Source organism: Neurospora tetraspora, assembly GCF_033439725.1.
Source record: "Neurospora tetraspora strain CBS 560.94 chromosome Unknown B0H65scaffold_10, whole genome shotgun sequence".
NCBI lineage: Eukaryota > Fungi > Ascomycota > Sordariomycetes > Sordariales > Sordariaceae > Neurospora > Neurospora tetraspora.
Genome location: NW_026944392.1, coordinates 279,447 through 298,588, shown reverse-complemented (window position 1 = coordinate 298,588; position 19,142 = coordinate 279,447). Strand labels below are relative to the sequence as shown.

Here is a 19,142-nt window from a genome sequence, read left to right as displayed (position 1 = left end):
TTATATCTTGGGTCTTCCCGTGACACTGCAGCGAACATTGGCTGTCTCAGATCTTCGATCGAGTCGTTCGTCTCGGTTGAGTCAACAGTTTCCGATGATGCCAACATACCCGCTGCTTCCATCCGTCGGGTGTTACCTGTTCGCATCGCAGTCGCATCATCGTTCCGCGGGACTGCTAAGACATGTTGACTGAATACTCTCCAGTCAAACCACGCAAGACACTCTATCTCCAGTCCGAAACTCTTCGGAAGGAAGGCATCCACCTCTTTGACTCAGGGCCATTGCAACTGGGTTTCGAACTCATCATCCCTTTGCGGAATCCTCTTCACAATTCTTCCATGTTCATCGGAAGGCGCTCTCCACAGAATTATCAAGTCGGGGACCATAAGTCTCCGTGAACATTTCACGGGTCATCAGAAACCATCGCTTCGTCTCGGTAAACCCATGTCTAGTCCATCTGATTGACGCCGACGAGGACGGATCCGCTTGGTTCCGAGAAGATATCGAAAAGCATCACAGAGAAAAAGAAAGGAAGGCTCACCGAGTCCCATCCACACTCAGTTTAAACTCCCACCATAGGACGCAACAGCATCTCAGACACCATAGCCAGCTCCGCTAGAATCTGCAGAGGGGCCTCCAGCAATTGAATAAGGAAATGAAGGCCGAGAACCCCATCGTGACATTGCCATCCTCTCGTTATTGGGTTGATGGGATTGTGGGTTCCTGAGACATGGGATTCCTCTTGCTGGTCGAGTGTATCCCGAAATTTGTGCCGCTTGGCCTGATTCGCTGCATTCGTGCTCTTCACATGATGCTCCCTAATCTTCCATCTCCCCGTCTCGGATCTGACCCATCGAGGCCAATGACTCTCAATCCCGATGTATTTTTGCGCGGTTATCGCCGCTCTTCGTACTGTTTTGTAGCCGGGATGTAGATAACGATCACTTGACTCCAAGTTGCTTACTGAATGGTGGCGAGCAGAACGGCAGGAACTACCCCCTTGTGATAGCTTCTGTCTTATATCTCGGTTATTCGAGCCGCTGGGCCGATAGAGAGCGATTCGAGTTACGTGAAGTCGAAATGATGATGGGAAAAATGGGATGCCATCGGGGGTGCTTGTCCGTGCCCGGGTGCCGTACCCTGCCGTCGTCCGATCCGGTCCGGCGCCTGTCGAGTTCGCGGTACTGGATCCAAAACCGTTAGCTAAAACCTTCATATCACCCCATAATGCAGGAGGGCATGTGACATATTTCTTGAGCCAAAGCCAGTCCATATTGCGGTCCATCTGACGTTGAAATTTGACGGGGGAGGGGGTCGCGCGTGGATGTGGATGTTGAATGGAGTTTGAATGAGATGGACCTCTATCATGGGTACTCGGGTTTCCCGCGAGGCGCAGATAGTGCGATAACAAATCTGAGTAGGTCGTTCCGGAGGTGGGCACGGCGGGGTCCGGGGGCACATTCTTGATCCATCCGCATGCCGCAAATCGTATCGCCGCGTCGCGAATTTGTCAGGAAGAGAGCAAAAGGTCGAGGAAGAATTGAGGCGATTCAGGAATGAAGTGGTAGAGGCCAACCGAAGGCGATAGTTCAGAGGAACCAATGATCGTTGCAAGAACTCGAAGGGGAAAGAGAACAGACATGGAAAGGTCTTGTACCCCGCAGTGCCCTGGACAGCATTCGTCCTCAGCCAAAGCAAAAATTTGAATACATCACGCATTGCATCGGCAGACGCGACTGCCTTCTTTCAAAAGTTTAGCCCTGTGATTGCGGCACGGCGGGGCGCAAGATTGGTGTAAGCGATGGTAAAGAAGAAGGAGCATTCATTGATCACTGGCACGTTACATTTACCACATGATTAACCCGAAGATTTCCGCACAATATCTCGCCCAAAATTACTGCCTGAGACTACGGTAGATAGACGTTCCTTCATTCGTAAATGCAAATAATGACGGGAATTGCTGTTAGCGCTTCCTAAGTATGCACATATAAGGCAGGCGTACTCTGTACTCTGTGCCCTGTATATATAGCTAGTGCATTATACACTTTGTATAGTACCTTAGATTCTATAGAATATATTATATATTATACATACAGGTTGCTTTCGCCTTGCTTATACCTCTAGTATTAATAGTAGTGCCTACACAATAATCGAACATACTTTATTATTCCCTGTCGTTTTAACAGTTTTAATAATTTATTTACTTTATTAAGCCCGCGTCGAACGCGTTTTTTATATAGTAAGTTTGATTTAGCGCTATTAACCCCGCGATCCCCATTTCGGAACATCGCCAAACTTAAATGTTAAGAATTAATACTATTAATTTTTTTTGCTTCCTATATTAAGACCTAGAATCAATTCTATTAATTTCTTTATTTTCTACTTTAGGAACTATCCTCTCAATTATTGCGTCGTCTAATTTAGTACTAATTAATTAACTACTTCGCTTTGACATTAAAATTATCGCCCTCAACTCCAACTAGCCTCAAGTCCAATTTAACAATTTTCTACTTTAAATCCGCCGTCTTTAAATTCAATACCGGATTCCTATAAGACCCGCGTCCGATACGTATATTCAATTCCGACAAACTGAAAAATCCGAATCCACCTTAACCCCGCGAATCGATACTATTAATTTCTTCGAATCTGACAAATTAATACTATTAATTTCTATAGAGCAAATTAAAGAGACCATTAGTTAACTCTAAAAATTCTACTAAACCGGTTATTTAAGTACTTAATCTATATAGGACAAATATTTAAAAATCGCTAAACAAATTATTTTTAACCTAGACTTTTACTACAATTATTACAAAAGTATTTACCCTATCGAATAAATTAAATCCTAATATATATTCAATAGGACCCTCCAAGCTTAGAAGAACTGCTATAATTTTATCGAGCGAATTTAATACCCTAACTAAACCGCCGAAGATTAATAAAACGAACCCGTATTTATAGTGCTAACTTTCTAAATTTGCGGTTAGCAATTCCCTATACTTTCTATATTAATATAAAGGTAATTTTCTATATTTAGAATTCGAAAGCAATTTCCCTCTCCCCTATTTACTTCTAATTTAATAATTTTAAACGCAATTACCCGTTCTTCTTGAATACTTACCCCGTTTAACTAAATTCCTACCCCCTCCTGAAACCAATTTTTTAAAAAGTTTAATACTAATATTATTAACGTACTAAATATTAATCTTTTATTTACCCAGTCAAATTTCAAAAACCTAAGTCCTAAACTTCTTTCTAATTTAATTATACTATATCTTAACGAATTTATTTTAGAATTAACTATTATTAATTCAAATAATATTACTAAACCTAACTTTAAAAAATATTTTTAAAACCAAACTTCTAATTTAAACTTCCTTACCCTACCTCTTAGGGCTCTAACTTTAACTAAATTTAACCCCCTCTTACCAACCCCTATTCGTCATCCTACTATTAGACCTATCTATTTTAATACCCTATTATATTCTATATTTCAATAATTTACATCGGTCCCCTGGAATATTTCTAAAAGAGTCTAGCTCCTTAAAAAACATCCCTAAATCGGTTAACAATAAAAATCTATTAAACAGATCAACTATAATTAATATAATTAACGATTTTACCGCTATAAAATTTAAATTCGGTAGAGTTAATCCTAAACCTCAATATTAATAAACTCCCTAATATTAATAAATTCGCTTAGGAACTATACTCTTAATAGCGGACGAAATCGCCTAACTAATTACCTAAATTATAACCTAAACTTTAGCCGCCGTTCTCCGTCCTAGACTATCGTTAAGTTTAAAAATAACAGAAGTCAATTACTTTAATCGAAAGTTAAAAAAGAAAAATAATAATAGTAACAACGTAGTATAGTAAAATAAAACAATAATATTCGTTAATATTTATATTTTTATAGAATATTTAAAATATATAGCTACCGTACGTTCTATTTAAGCCGTCCGCGAAGTTTGGACTACCTATTTCCAAAGATTGGCCTTAATTTAGTATTCTACGGAATTAACTAACTTAGAACGGATTAGCCTAATTACTAGAAATATCGAATTTATTTCATTAACCTTTATTAAACGCTTTAAACGAATAAATAGTAAAGCCCTATATAGCTTCAACGCTAAAAAGTTAACCCTCTTCAATATTTATACCCGCTAAAATATTCGTTTTTTTATTTAACAAATCGTTAAAAATATTAAAGTATTAAATTTACTTAATTCTATCTAGCTTATATTCGCCTTCGAGGTAATGGACAACTATATTTAATCCGTCGTTAATAAACCTTTTAATTCTACTAATCTTGGTACTTTCTTTAAATACTTCGATAATAAATAAAGTATCCTAATGGCTGAGGTTAAAGAGTTTTAAGGCCCTTTATTTATAACCGGTCCCTTGTCTTCTAATAATAGATTAACCCCGACGTCCGTTATAATTAATTTCGGTAAATACTACTATTCGCGTCCTAACCCTCCGTTTCGCTAATTTCTATAGAATTAGAACTAATATATTAATCACCCGTATTAGAATAATAATAATAATAACTAACGTTAGAATAGGTTTAACGAGTATAATAATAATAATAACAAATATAATAATAACGGCGGTTACAATAATAGCGGACAGAATAATAATGGACCTAATAATAAGTATAATGATAATAATAATTACGTCGCTGGCTGAAACTCAGGCTATAATAATAGAGGGAATTAAACTAATCTTAACTAGTATTAAATTTAAAATTAAGCGTCCAAATCGGATACTGGAATTAACCCTAAACTTAAAACTAATATAAGTTGGGTAGCGGATCTAATAAACCTAATAACGGATTTAACCAAAGATTTTAAATTTAATAAGCGCATATTATTAAAGTTTAAGAACCCGAATAGTAGTAGGACAATAATAATTAGGATTACGAAATATATAATAATAACGAATATAATATAATTTATAAAGAAGTGTTTAATTAGTTTTAGAACCCGGGCCTTAACAATTAATAAGAATCGGAGGGTTCTCCTAACTAGGTTTATATAATAGAAGTTTCAGCCCCTAATTCCTATACTTATAATTACCGCTAATATAATATTAAATTCCTAATTTTTAATAAACTTTAAAACTATTTAGAAAATAATTATTATATTGATAAGCATCCTAAGTAATAAACCGCATTGATCGCTATAATTAAGTATCCGTCTAACCCTAAATTTTAAATCCTGGAAATAAGTAACCCCGTTATCTTTAGACCGGTTATCGTTATATTAGATAGGCCGCTCCTCGTTAATAAATTTACTGTCCTTACGTTAAAACTGGAACCGGAAATTAAATACGCTTTGATTATAATTATTAAATAAATTCCAAGAGTAAATATACTATATAATAATAATTATATTAAAATTTCTAATTTAATTAACTTCAAAATTAGGAAATCCGAACCCTCTAATTACTATCGCCCAATAGTAGAAGATATAATTAAACCTATCCCCGTGAAACCTTTTATTAATTAATAAATTAACCCATCTTCTACGGCTAACCCTCCTCTTCTTATTCAATAGCCGCTCAAAATCGTCTACTCTAATATTAATTCAAAATTAGAAATTAATATAGAATAATATATTAAAGCGTATATATACTTAAAGGCCTATATTATAATTAACCTAATCTTTTATTATTAAAATAATGTTTATTTCAATATTAATTGTATTAAATCTCTTGCAAATAAATCGTAAATTGTTCAAAATTATCTTAAAATTTAAATTCGTTGTCGAACTTCTATAATACTAATCTAGGGTATTAATAATAATTAATATATTTCCAACGAATATATTATTTTCAATATATTCTTCAAGGGTAGAAATCTCTAAAATTAAAAGGTTGTAATATATTTCCAGCGTAAAGTTTTATTCGTTAACAGATTAAATACTTATTTATTATTCAGTATAAATATCCTAACCTTCGAAAAATTTAATATCCGTGTAAATTAAATGGATCCTACCGTAACCATTAATTTTTATAATATTACTATCCTTATATTAATTTAAATTAGAGGCCGGAAGTATAATACCTAAATTATTATAATTTAATACGTTATCATCTAATTTAAATCCTTTATTCGAATCCTAATTCGCTACGGAGTACCCGTTAACGGTTAGGATCTCCTATTCGAACCTTCCCCCTAAAATAAGGTAACCTCTTTTATAATATTAATAGATTTAATAATAACCTATACCCTAATTATTAATTTAACTAATTAACTGATTATTGTTAGTAATAACTAAACTATTAGTCGCTTACGTACAGCCGACGACGCTTGCACCCTAATTTAAATCCTGGTAAATGACAATATCAATTTAAATACTATTTATTTAATAACTAATTAGCCCTATAATAAACGTTACCTCGTCGATTATCTTAAATTTATTAATTAAAATATTATTAAGTATTATATTAGCATCCGCGTCTATAAGGACTATAATAACTTAGAAATATACGAAAGGATATTAAAATTATTAAACGAATTCGTAAACGTTTTTTAGGACTGGGGCTTCGCTTTGTTTCCTAAAAATTAATAATTATGTATATTATTAAAATCCGAGTAGGAATTTAAAATCTTAAAAAAATACTGTATATACTCTGTAAGATTAAAGGAAAAGAAAATAATCTGTAATACCCTAAAGAAGCTCGTTAAATAAAAAAGAATATATAAAATAACAAATTAAGTACCCTTTTCGTTCCTTATTTCTATTATTTAGCGTAATATTAAATAGAATTTATAATGGCCGAATAATCGTCAATATTCGCAGCTTTAATAAAATTATCCTCTTTAATTCCTATTTAAAAAGTTCCTAAGAAGATATACTAATTAATATTAACGATAAATAGTATATTTCTATATACGACGCTGTTAATTTCTATTATCAATAGTGAATATATTCTAATTTAATTCGCTATTTACGATTACTATATTGAAAGGTCAATATACTTTCAATTATTTAATAATAAAATTCAAAGGCAATAAGTTTTTCGTTTAATAATAAATAGATAATATTCTTTATAATATTCTAATAGCCCGAAAATATTATAATAATATCATTATTACGTTGGTAATTATTAATAAATATATTGAAGATTTACGTTGGTTATGTAAGGCCTTAAAAATTATAAATATTGGTTTTAAACATTCTAAATCCTTTTCTAATTTTCTTAATAGTATTGTCCTTAGTTGAATAGTAGAGTCCTTCGGGTTATTTACTACCCTTAAATATTTTAATGTAATTAAACGGTTATAATTCCCCCGGACTCTAAAGGATCATAAATATTTCTTTGGTTTTACTAAGTATTTATGTAATAATATATTTTTATTTTTAATATTAATTTCGCCGTTATAGGAATGTAAAATTAAATTAATTAAAAATAACGAAGGCTTTAAAAAGATATAATTTAAATATATTTAAAAAGCTTAGGCCGGTAAAATTTACTTCGCTAATATAATACCTTTTTAATTATCGTCGACTATAGAAAAGATAATATTCAAATTTATTAAAAATAAATTCCTAAATAAAACGATATTAATTTTCTTTTCCGTTGACCGCTAATTCTTTATAGATTTCGATATTTCTAAATACAGTATCGGGATATAAATCTATTATATTAAAGAAGAAAATATCTCGAAAACTTTAATAGACGGAATAATAATTGTCTATCTTCCGTATATAAATATTTAACTTATTGCCTTCCTAAATTGAATATTATTGAAGACGGAATATAAATACTAGCCTACCGAAATAGAAAATTTAGAATATATTTAAATAATAAAGAAAATCTATTATTAAATATAAGTTATTAAAAAGATCCCCGTCGTATTTACTAACTATTAAATTATTTTAAGATTGTAAAAATAATTTGATATAATTAATACTTTAGTAACTAACGTAAATAATAAAAAATTCGTTACAACCTTAGAATATATTAATTAATATAATTTTTATATAAGTCATAAACTTAGTGAATATTATATTGTCTTAAACGCATTATTTAAACTTCTAACCGACTTCGGATTTAATAATAACTTTAATGCCCTTAGTAGTTTTAATATATTTCTTAATAATTGTAAAGAATATTCATAAATTTATTTCACCGCCTTACTGGTTATATATTTAGCGTTAATTAGAGATGAATTAGAAAGTAATTTCTAAATAAATTAATTTATAACTAATATTAAAAGGTATACACTAATTTAAATATCCCCTAACTGCCGTCGGTAATTAATCGTCGGATATATATTAGACCCGAAATTAAGTAGGATCCTTAAATAAATACGAAAGAATAAATAATTAAATTACTAGAATTAAACTTAATTCCTTTTCTAATTGAAGAATAATTTGCTTTAGTAAGTAATCGAAAGTAACCCGGATTGCTTATATATACCGTAATCTTATATTAAAGAAATCTTTAATTCTATTTATAATGGCAAATATAGCGGATATACTAAAATTAATGAATACCTCTTATTTTATTTTATTATCGACAATCTTAAATTTCTCCGACGGTACTTAGCTAATTATTTAGAATATTTCATTTTCGAAATAAAGTAGTATGAAATATATAGTAATTTTTAACCGATTTTAAGACCTTCCTATCCTTTTTTGTACTATTATTATCAATTTTATTATCGGTCTTCCGACGTCCCCCGAAAGGTTTAATACCGGTTTATTTATAATTTATAAATTTAATAAAACTATTAAAGTAATTCCTAATAAAAATATTTGGACGGCGAAAGAGTAAGCGATAGCCTTTCCAAATTAATTATCTATTATTAACTAGGATTCACTCAAAATTATTATTAGTAATAAGGATTCCAAATTCCTATTTAAATTCTAGAAAGTCTTATTTAAACGCTTAAGAACTAATTTCCTATATAGTACAGTATATTACCCTTAAATCAATAGTTAAAATAAACGGACTAATTTTATTAGTAAATTAACGCTATAATATTATATTAATGTACTAAAGGACCCTAATCTATAACCTACTATAATCCTTACTTTAATTTTTAGTATTAATAATATTCGAATATCGGCTACTAATATATCCCCTAACGAAGCTATTATAAGATTTACGCCAAACGTTGTAACGGATTTAATTTTAAGAGCCGTAGATTTTAAAATTTAGGATCTAATTTTACTATTAATAAAAATAACTATCGATAACGTAATTGCAACGTCGGCAATATTAATGAAAGAATATTTTAATCGAGGCCGATTACTGAAATTCTTTAATATTAGCTAGAAAATCTTATTAAAATTCTATTAAAATTATATTATCCTAAAGGCAACAATTTTTTAAAAAAAGGTAAATTAATAATTCGTCGGCCTATTTAACGTTATTGAGAAAATCGGTCGATCGGCGTATTATTTAAATCTACTGAAAGACTAGAAGATTCATCCTATTATTAATATTAATTACTTTAGACCGGCGCCGCCAATAGATATTTTTAGTAAATAACTACTATATCTTAGCCTAATCTGTCTCTCCAATTATCTTTATAACGTAGTAAGCTATAATAAACGGAGGAAGAAATATTTAATAGTATACGAAGGATTAGGAATAAAGTATTACAAATAAAAAAAGCTAAAGAAATTAGTACTAACGCTATAAAATATTATAAAGAAAAGATATAACGAAATAGCTTTATTATATAAGGAATAGCGTACGTAATTATAATATACTAGGAGCGATAGTTTTAAATAGTTTTCTTTATCCTCTCCTATCTATCTTATTTTTATAAAAGTATATTTAATTAGACTTCTTTCTTTTATATTTTCTTTACGACGAGGACGTCGCATTTTTTCCTTTTTTAGGAGGTATTATTAGCGCTTACTAAACATGCACATATGAGGCAGGCGCACCCTGTACTCTGTGCCCTATATATATAGCCAGCGCATCATGCACTTTGTGCAGTACCTCAGATTCTACAGAATACATCACACATTGCACACACAGGTTGCTTTCGCCTTGCTTATGCCTCTGGCATTGACAATTGCTCATCGGATTGTCCTTTGTTCGGTCGCAACTGCCAACGCTCAACTTCCACTTCACACCCATCTGTTCCCCCGCCCTGCGTTTCGTCCCCCTCAGCTTGCAACTTCCATCCCTCTCAGCATAACCCCATCTTCCTCGATATCTCTCCTTTCCAATACCGGCAAGTATCCATCTCCTCCCTTCATCTGGCAACAGTCCTGCCTCTTCCAGCTTCCATGAGAGCATCAACTAATTCCGTCTCGCACATTTCGCCCAGGGCACTTCTTCCAGCTCAATTCATGCTTCCTTGATGCAACCCAAGCACCCGCAGTACTCTGGATGCACCAGCCACCCTGTCTCTTTCTCCGCCTCGACCCCTAAGCGCTGAAGGATGTCCTCCCATAACTCGGACTGAGCACTCGGGGTGTACTCGACCTCCATGGAGTGAACAGAACTGGTGGACAGCAGATCGCTAGGACTGTATTCGACCTTCATGGAGTCGCAAGAACCGGTCGACGGAGTACCCGCGGTAGTCAGGCTGGGAGTACTACCACATCCCCAAGGCGAGTCGAATGAGATCGGCTGATCAGTCGGATCAAGCTCCACGACCATCGAACCGATCGACGTGTTGGAGACCGTGCTCCCACATCCCGAACGATGAATATCGCTTGGGCTGTACTCGGCTGTCATGGAGCCGACAGTAGTCGTGGACCGATCACTCGGATCGTATTCGACCTTCTTGGAGTTGGCAGAGGTGGTGGACAAAGTGCTCGCGGTGGTCAGGGGTGGAGTGCTACCACATCCCCAGCGAGAAATATCACTTGGGCTGTACTCGACCCTCATGGACTCGACAGAGCTTGTGGGAATGGTACTCGCATTCGTCAGGGCGGGAGTACTACCACATTCACCAGCAAGAGAATAATGATCCATCGACTTTGTTTCAGGCGCCTTTCCCTTCGAGGACTTTGATGCTCCCGAAAGTTGAGACGCTCTCTCCTCGCTGATGTCAGAGAGTTTGTCGTGGAAGACATGCTCGTCAAGCAGCCTCTTCGTGTCTTCGCGGGATAGACGACGGCGGAGGGGTCGGGGCCAAGGAGAGCTCAGTCGAGGTGCGGGCTTGGGTTCCGTCGCCTTTGGTAGCTGTTCGTCTTTGGGAAAGGTTGGGAAAGGGACATTATTGTTGCTGTGGTCCTGGTCACGGGCAGTCCCCTCATCGTTCGCGTCGGGTGGCTGAATGCGAGGGGCCGAAGGCTGCTGGCGCTTCTTCACTGTTCCTGTCTTTGGGAATTCTTCCTCGAGGGGCTTCGGAGCCGAAAGAATCTGGATGGTGTGAGCCCCGCCTTGGAAAGTACTGATGCTTTTCTTCGCTTTCTCTTGCCCCTGCTTCAGTTCTCTCTTTGGCTCTGGCTTCGGTACTGGCTTGGGCTCTGGCTTCGAAGGCTTCTCTTCCCTTGTGGATTTCGGGGCTGAGACTTTCTTCTTGGTGTTTGCCTGATGGACGACGTTATCATTCTTCGTCGGCTCTCTTGGGCGCCCAGAAAGGTGCTTCGAGGTCACAACCGGGATAGTACCGCCTGATGGAGTTGCCGTGGCTTCAGATTGAGACGGTAGCGACTCGGGCTTCGGGACAAGGGGGCTTGATGAGAGTTTGGGAAGCCCTTGTGCGGTGGATTGGGGTTCTTTGCGAAGGGTGGGCCCAGACACATCAGTCTCAGCGACTTGTTGAACTTCTGGCTGTCGATATCCGCGCTGTGTAGTTGACTGTTTCTCTGCCGCTCTGTTACGATCCAATCAAGGATCCCTTATGTAAGCTAGATCAGATAGAACCAACGGGACCAATCAGGTAGGACCCGAAGGAAGGACCCGAAGGCCCGGGTCCTTAGGCCGGGTCCCGGGGACCCGATACGGAGGTTCGGGTCCACGGGTCCGGATTGACGGGTCCATGAAGGCCAGTATATAAGACGGCCTCCCCAGGCCTCTTGGATACCGGCTCTTCAGCAAGCAATAGCTTCTGCAATCAATCAGTACCTTTCGGCTACTACTACCGTTGTTCTACCTATCCCAGCGATATACTCCTGTGCTTGTAACGGTTCGTCACACGCTCCTTCCTCAACCTCTCCCGCTTCTTTCTCTACTGTCTTCTTATTCGAGAGGGATTTGGAGGTAGCTCGGTGGAGCCTCTCACTCTTTGTCTTCGTCTCTTGGGACTGGGATTCGTAGAATTCGATGAGGTCCGAGAAGACCCGTGATCTATATAGCTTGGGGTTGTCCTCCAACGGGTCCTCATCACCAGAGGCTTCCTCGTGACGATGGCTGGTGCCCAAGTGGGGACCGCGGTAGCGGGTGCTGCGAGGAACTTCCAGGGGGTTTGGATAATCGCCTGGCTCTGGTCGAGGGATTATTTGAACCCTCACCCCCGTCTCACTTTTCCCATGTTCGCACTCAATCAGCGTTTTTCCTTCGATGTCTTCAATCGCCACCATGATTTTCTCCTTGTCCTTACCGCTCTTCTGTTTCTTCTCTTCTTTATCCTCCTTCTTGACATTCTTCTCGTGGTACTTCTCTTTCTCGAGCTTTTTGTTTTCCCCAAGCCATTTCTTGATTTCGAGCCTTTTCTCTTTCCTGGATCTTCTCTCCTCCTCGAATCTTTCCTCCTCGAGTCTTTTCTCCCTTTCAATCTTCTCCTCTCTGAGTCTTTCTTTCTCAACTCTCTCCTGCTCCAGCCTCTCTTGTTGGAGCCTCTCCTTCTCCAGTTTCTTCTCCTCCTCTGCCTTTCTCTTCAAACCAGCTTTTCGTTCCATCTCGCCCCTCTTCCGCGCGCTATCGCCTTCCTCTGCCCACTCCAGAGTCTTTAGTCTTATATCCTTGACTTTTTCCAGCCTCGATGCAGAGCCACCGTCGCCCATGTCCATGCCAATGATCTTAATCACTTGCTGAAGCATGACCAGCTCCTGTCTTTCGAGGCCAGAATCTGCTGCTCGACGGTTCGTTCCACCACCGCTCTTCGAGTCTTGATGACGGAACACATACTCCGCGGGTACCCGTCCCGCTTGAACGGGGAGACTCCATCTCAATCTGTTCTTGTACTTCTAGTACGCTAGAACAACGTTGTTGGACCTCGTCGGATTTTTGAAGTCCTTGCCGAGGGCTTCGGCGGCATACGCTTCGTAGTACTCCCGGCACTTTGGACAAAAGCCGTATTCGACCTCGTGAAGGATGGTTGCAAGTTGCCGGCAAGATTTTGAGCTTGGGCGAGTCTTGGTGGCGACAGGCTTGAGTGACTTGAGACACCATGTCAGAAAGGCGTCTTTCACTTTGCTTCCTGTGTCGACAGCTGGAGGCCATGGTTGAGGGCTGGGTTTCTTGGGACTGAATGTGGCGACGTCGCAGGGGATCTCCCGCTTGGTGACATGGCCGCATACGGAGTGCAGCTGGCGCAGTTGGTGGCACATCGCGATGTTGCGTCGGTGGTGTTGATGATACCTGTTGGCTGATGGGTTAGCGCACGATTTGAGATGAGGTAGATGAGGGTATTGCTTACGGGAAGCTGTGGGCTAAGTGGTGTTGTCACCATGTAGTTACGATTGTCTTTCAAGCAGCCACGATCAAATGTTGGGTCTGATGTGATGGGGTTTAACGTGGTGATGCTCTCGGAAGAAGAAGACAGTTCCAAGTTTGGCGAGCTCACCCCGCGAGATATACCATGCCAACAGTCGCCTGCGTGGCAAATCTGTTTGGTCTGTTGATTCCTTGGTCGCTATATTATGGTTCCTGTTTTTTTTTGTAAGTATATACTGTGAACAGCGATGCTGTTCGTGGTGTTGTGCCCAGGGTTCGGGGTCGCATGTTGTTTAGGATCTGAACACTGAACTCATGGACAGTGAGGCAATGAGATAATTTGACTACGTGGAGGGAGCAATAGGGTAAAGCGATATGGAAACCTTGATATATGGCTTGTTCATAGCATGGAACTGTGATTTAAGCAAAAATATTCCAGTGTGTAACCGTGTAAGAGGGAGGATGAGAGGTGAAAAAATTATTGCTTTCCACATGCTTGATGATAGAAACATTCCTATCTGAGTTACGCATGTTCACCTGCCTCTGAACTTTAAGAACACATCCGCTTTACCGAAGATACCTATATATTGAAAAGGGAACCACTTCCTTATGTTCAGTTGAGATCTTGACTACGGACCAAGATGCACACGGGTGAGGATGGTGGATGAAAGAAGCCGGAGGACGTGCACTTCCATAATCCATCTCAGCATCATGAAAAGTCTATATTCTGCAATGTCAAGCTTAGATGCGGAGAATCTTCAAGACCGAGGTGAGCTAAAGTATCAAGGTGCTACGAAGGTGTCTGGTATCGGACATATCTGCGGGTGAGAACAAACGCATTGTCATTTGTCACCAAATGGAAGAGGGAGATTCATCTAACAGTTTGAGACAGCAACAGATACACACACTTGGAAGCTGTGAAAGAGCTCAGAGTGCAGTTCAGTTGCAAATAACTTCAACATCACTGCTGAAGAAAGCGAAAAAGGAAATCGGGAAAGAAAAAAGTGCCAAGGCCCAACTGTGGAGTAAGTCAACCCTCCTCCTCACCAATCAAAACTCGAGGGCTGTGGCCCGAGGTCTAGACCGTCTCGGTTCCGGGTTAGGGTTTCGAACGACACCTCAACAGGTAAGGTAGATACTGACGCTGCCCCCGTCTCTCCCGTTCAGCTTTGAGCCTCATTGTAGAATCATCGCGAAGATGGACAGTCACTACCTAGTGGTGTGGTGAATCACAGGCCATTATCGTCAATCCATTCTGTTCTGATCAACTTAACTTGCTGGGCTGATAAGATTCGACCCCGTTGGAAATCACGACGTGGAAATCGACACCTGAACCCCGCGTTCGGCCCGAGTCAGGAGCGTTTCACTTCTGTTCCTTCCATGCCATTTGAACAGGCATTCATTGGAGTTTCTGGAAACGACAATGAGTAGTTTAAAGGGTGTGGAAAGTACCTCTACGTACTTCTGGCAGAGTTTTGGCTTCCTATACCAGCTCCTCAACCTTCCCCACGAAACACGCATCCTCTTCCTCGATCCCGGCATGAGGAATGCTGGAATTCTGACCCGACCCAAGTACAAGCTTCGCTGCAAATCCTATTTTCCACTCCGGCAATATCCAACAACTCAACAGTCCATGCTTATCCGTATCGTCACCTTCCACTCTGTCGACTTTTCTCAACACAAACAAACTCAAGCCCTTCTTCCAAGACTCCGAAGGCAAAACGGCGTTGCCTTGTGCATCGATCTTGCTTCACGAGAAGCTCGGGACGAAGCGGGCCCATTCGGCAGTGTCGTATACCCCGTTTGGAGCCGCCCGGAGACTGGAGAACATGATTGCAATGAGCACAAGCCGAGCAACCGTATAAAAGATCGCGCTAATTATGTTGAGGAATCTTGAGAGTCTCTGTGCCTGAATGTCGCGATTCTTCCCGAGTTCTCGGTATCCCTTCTCCTCATCCGAGGGAGCTGGCTGGGCACAACGTGAGAGGATCCAATGGAACACTCCTTCGGGCCCTCCATAAGGAAGCCCTCCTAGGTTTCCATGGAGTGATGGGTGCTTTTTTTTCATCCAGCCCTGGTATTGATCTCTGAGGCCATAAGCCTGGTCCCTTGGGTCCCTCAACTTGCTGCAAATATCCCAGATAATGTTGATTAACCTTTCTGCATCCCTGCTTCCATACTTGATGGGCCTCAGCTCTTTTAGGGAACTTCGGAGGTTGCTCAGCTTCTCAAGTTCCCACTCTAGTCTTTTTTTATCTTTTTTCATTTCGGCATCGGCATGCCCATCGATCCAGTTTTCCCACTCCTCGGTGTTTACTGCAGTTGTGAAGGCGTCCCACCATTCGTGGTCGGCAATCAGTAAATTGGTACCATACTCATCAAATATGTTTTTTACGGCTCCTGTCACCCTCCGCTTAACGTCTCGAGGTCTGTAGCGTAGAATAGAGAAGCTTCCAGCCAAGGCAAATATGGGTAAGGTCGTTGATACCAAGGCAGCCGCTTGCCAGGCATGCTGCTCCACACGCGTCGGAAACCGGAACGACCAAGCTATGCAATGGATGCCTCCGAACACAAGGCAAGATCCTGCCATCAGTGACCATGCCAAAGTTGTGGAGTTTCTTTTGCCTATCCACAGCTCATCGTTTGTTATCCGATTGCCTGGGGATATAGTGTCCGCATAACGATGAGGAGGGGGGCTAGGGGACCACAAGCGAGCGAAGAATGGCTCGGTTGTGCGTTCAACCTGATCTTCTTCTGTGCCTTGATCCACCACAGCATGAATTGCTGTTGGCTGCGTGATATCTTTGGGCTTCCACCAATTGATCAGATGTGTGACTATAGCGAAAACTGAAAAAGACGCTGTTGCAATTTCAAGTTGTGTAACGGGTTGACCACCCGCACCACGCGTAATGAGATCCAAGATAAGCCGTCCAATTTGAATCACAGCAATTGTCTTGACGATCCAGTCCGCTTTGCTTTTATCCTTGATGTCGTTTGCTGATAGTCGAAGTTCTCTGAGTGGATGACCGAGCCCCCATGTTTTCAAACCCGAAACTGCGTGGTCGCCCCGTACGACTGAATACGAGTGAGTAAGATATGGCTGCCTTCCTTCCTCAGTCCATTGTTTCATCCGCTTCAGCCCGACTATTCCACCCATGTTGACGTAATATGCGTGTGTAAGCGTCCATTTCTGAACTCTCACCACCGCAATTCCTCTGTCATAGAGGTGCCTGTCTCTGTCTGAGAAGCTCTTATTGAAAAATGTCTTCAAATTCTCAGCCATCTTCCCCTCGTTGTCCAGTTCATGTACCGATCTCGATCCGTATTTCTGATCCATCATTTGTTGACCCGGTGAGAGATTGTCCACGTATGGTGAATGCTGCAGTAGTATTTTGTATAGCATGCTCTTCACTGGTTCAAATTCGACGGTCCATGCCCAAATAACCCAACAGGAACGGCCATTTTGGACTTTCGCCTCTGACACGATTTCGAAGGAGTGCTCTGGCGAAAATGTAATGCTTCGGTACATCTTGTCAAGCGTGTTGTATAACGCAAATCGAAGCTCGCAAACAGCTTTGGCGAAGATGAATTCGGGAAAGAGAACTGTAATAGCCATCCATTTCACTTTGCGTAGAACCCGTGTCTTGGTGGAATCGGTTATAGCAGGAACGTTGAGGTGCAAGACGGTCCAGGTGCAGGCAAAGATTGTCGTCAAACATTCAATAATGATGGTCAAGGTTCCTCTCCTTTTGGGATTGCTCACCCACCCTACTGTGGCCTGCTGATTGCCATCGGGTAGGAGTGTTGATGTCGGTAGCTGGGCGGTCGTGTCTTCTGCACTGATAAGGACACAGTACCATAAGATGAGAGAAAGGGTGAAGGAGAAAGCTGACGAGCGGGAAGTCATGGCCACCACCAATCGACGGAAGGCGTAAAGGGAAGGCGGTATAGGTAGAGGTAACAGAGACCAAGATTTCGCTGGCGGAACAATTCGGTTGCACTGAGTTGACGGAGATTTTGGATTACAGAGTGATGCAGCGATTTCTCTTTGTGGGATGTGAATAGAAGACTGTAATGAAGGAAGCGACAGAGGGGATTACGGAGCAGAAATAGGGCAGCAACCAAATCAGGACAATTTCGCGAGAGCAAATGCAGCTGAGCTTAGAGGTAGCCTCATTGACTTGGTACCTGTACCCAATATGTACCACAAGGACAAAGCAGTATCATTGCTAGAGGTAAGGAAGACCTGCCAAACGAGTGTCTAGATCTCTTCACTTTCAGCCGCACGATAACAGAGCTATCCAGCACATCAGGCCCATATCCAGCACAACATGCAGAAACTACAACTGACTTGCGCTAAGAACACACCCGTGACACCTTCACGACGTGGTGCTAATGGACGTCTTGAGCGTAACATGCTTGACTTCAGAGCCTATCAGACTTAACGAAATGCCCGCCTTCATACGTGTCAGCGCCAAGAACCACTTCTTTTCATGATGAATTTACCTTATCAGGCGCCATCATTGCTGGACAGATTCAACATTCATCAACCGGAGACTTTCATCCGCACTTTCGTTGCCACTCGTAGAGCCTGACTTGCCTCGCATGTGGCATCAAGCCGTCATAAAAGCCTTCGAGAAACGGACAACTCTATTGAGGTACGTTTAGAAAGAAGAAATGATATTCGGCTCACGGTACGCGTCCTCAAGTCTGTGGCACTCACCCCTCCTCCTCAAGGTCGGCACTTTCCCTTTGCCTGCTCTCTTTGCTTTCTCACTTTGCCCCCTCAGTGACAACTGGACGTAAAGAACTCCACATTAAGCCTCAGTAAGGTCCAGAACCGCATAGCCACAGCTGGGAGCCTGGGACTGGTTGATACCACAAGACGGACCCTCGCTGCAGATAACCTCTAGGTCGTAATTGGGCTCTTCTGCAGGACAAAAGTTCCTAGCTCAACACCAGCCTAGCGCTTCGTGAGGTATCTATCTTTGTGATTTGATGAAGCGGCGGATACGTGGAGGTGGCTATGATTGTCCATGCGAATGAGACCTTCGTCGAACTTGCCAGGAGCGAGGTCGTTTTTCCCAATCGCGGGGAAGGTTGAGGGGCCGACATAGGGCCTGATCGGTAACGGGAAGTCGAGTCGGCTGTCCAGGTTTTTTTCGTACCAAAGTCCTTTTTCCGACCTCGCTAAACTGGTTTTAGTAATACTTTAGCGCGTCAAACTATTCTTAAACCTTCGGATAGTCGGAATAGTCCCACAAGGAGGTACTACGCTAGATAAGCCCTTTTGAAGTCCACAAATTCCCTTATATAATTTAGACTCTACCATTTCTTAGCAGTTAAACAATCGAAATAACAAATTGAAAATCCTTCCTATCCAACACTCCTATCTAGAAAATTTAATAAATCAACTATTCGTACGTACTATTACAATTCATACTAATACTTACCTTAATGATAATACTTTAATATTATACTCTATAATACTATTTTATTGATGTAAATAAATAGTTTTCGTATATATTATTATTTTAATTATACGTATAATATTAGTA

The 19,142-nt window shown here is 40.0% G+C and overlaps 2 protein-coding genes across 2 annotated transcripts; both read right to left on the bottom strand.

Annotated features, from left to right (window-relative positions):
* Positions 1 to 10,323: 10,323 nt before the first annotated feature.
* Positions 10,324 to 13,478, bottom strand: B0H65DRAFT_553486 (uncharacterized protein; the record flags this gene model as incomplete). Its single annotated transcript, XM_062829965.1, has 3 exons — positions 10,324 to 11,775; positions 12,162 to 12,981; positions 13,123 to 13,478. The coding sequence occupies 3 exons, from the start codon at positions 13,476 to 13,478 to the stop codon at positions 10,324 to 10,326; spliced, it is 2,628 nt and encodes an 875-aa protein (XP_062676710.1).
* A 1,856-nt stretch (positions 13,479 to 15,334) lies between these two features.
* On the bottom strand, positions 15,335 to 17,491 carry B0H65DRAFT_437047 (uncharacterized protein; the record flags this gene model as incomplete). The annotated part of the gene is made up of 4 exons (XM_062825281.1): positions 15,335 to 15,808; positions 15,902 to 16,131; positions 16,486 to 16,912; positions 16,952 to 17,491. 4 exons carry the CDS (start codon positions 17,489 to 17,491, stop codon positions 15,335 to 15,337), a joined length of 1,671 nt encoding a protein of 556 aa, XP_062676709.1.
* Positions 17,492 to 19,142: the final 1,651 nt, after the last annotated feature.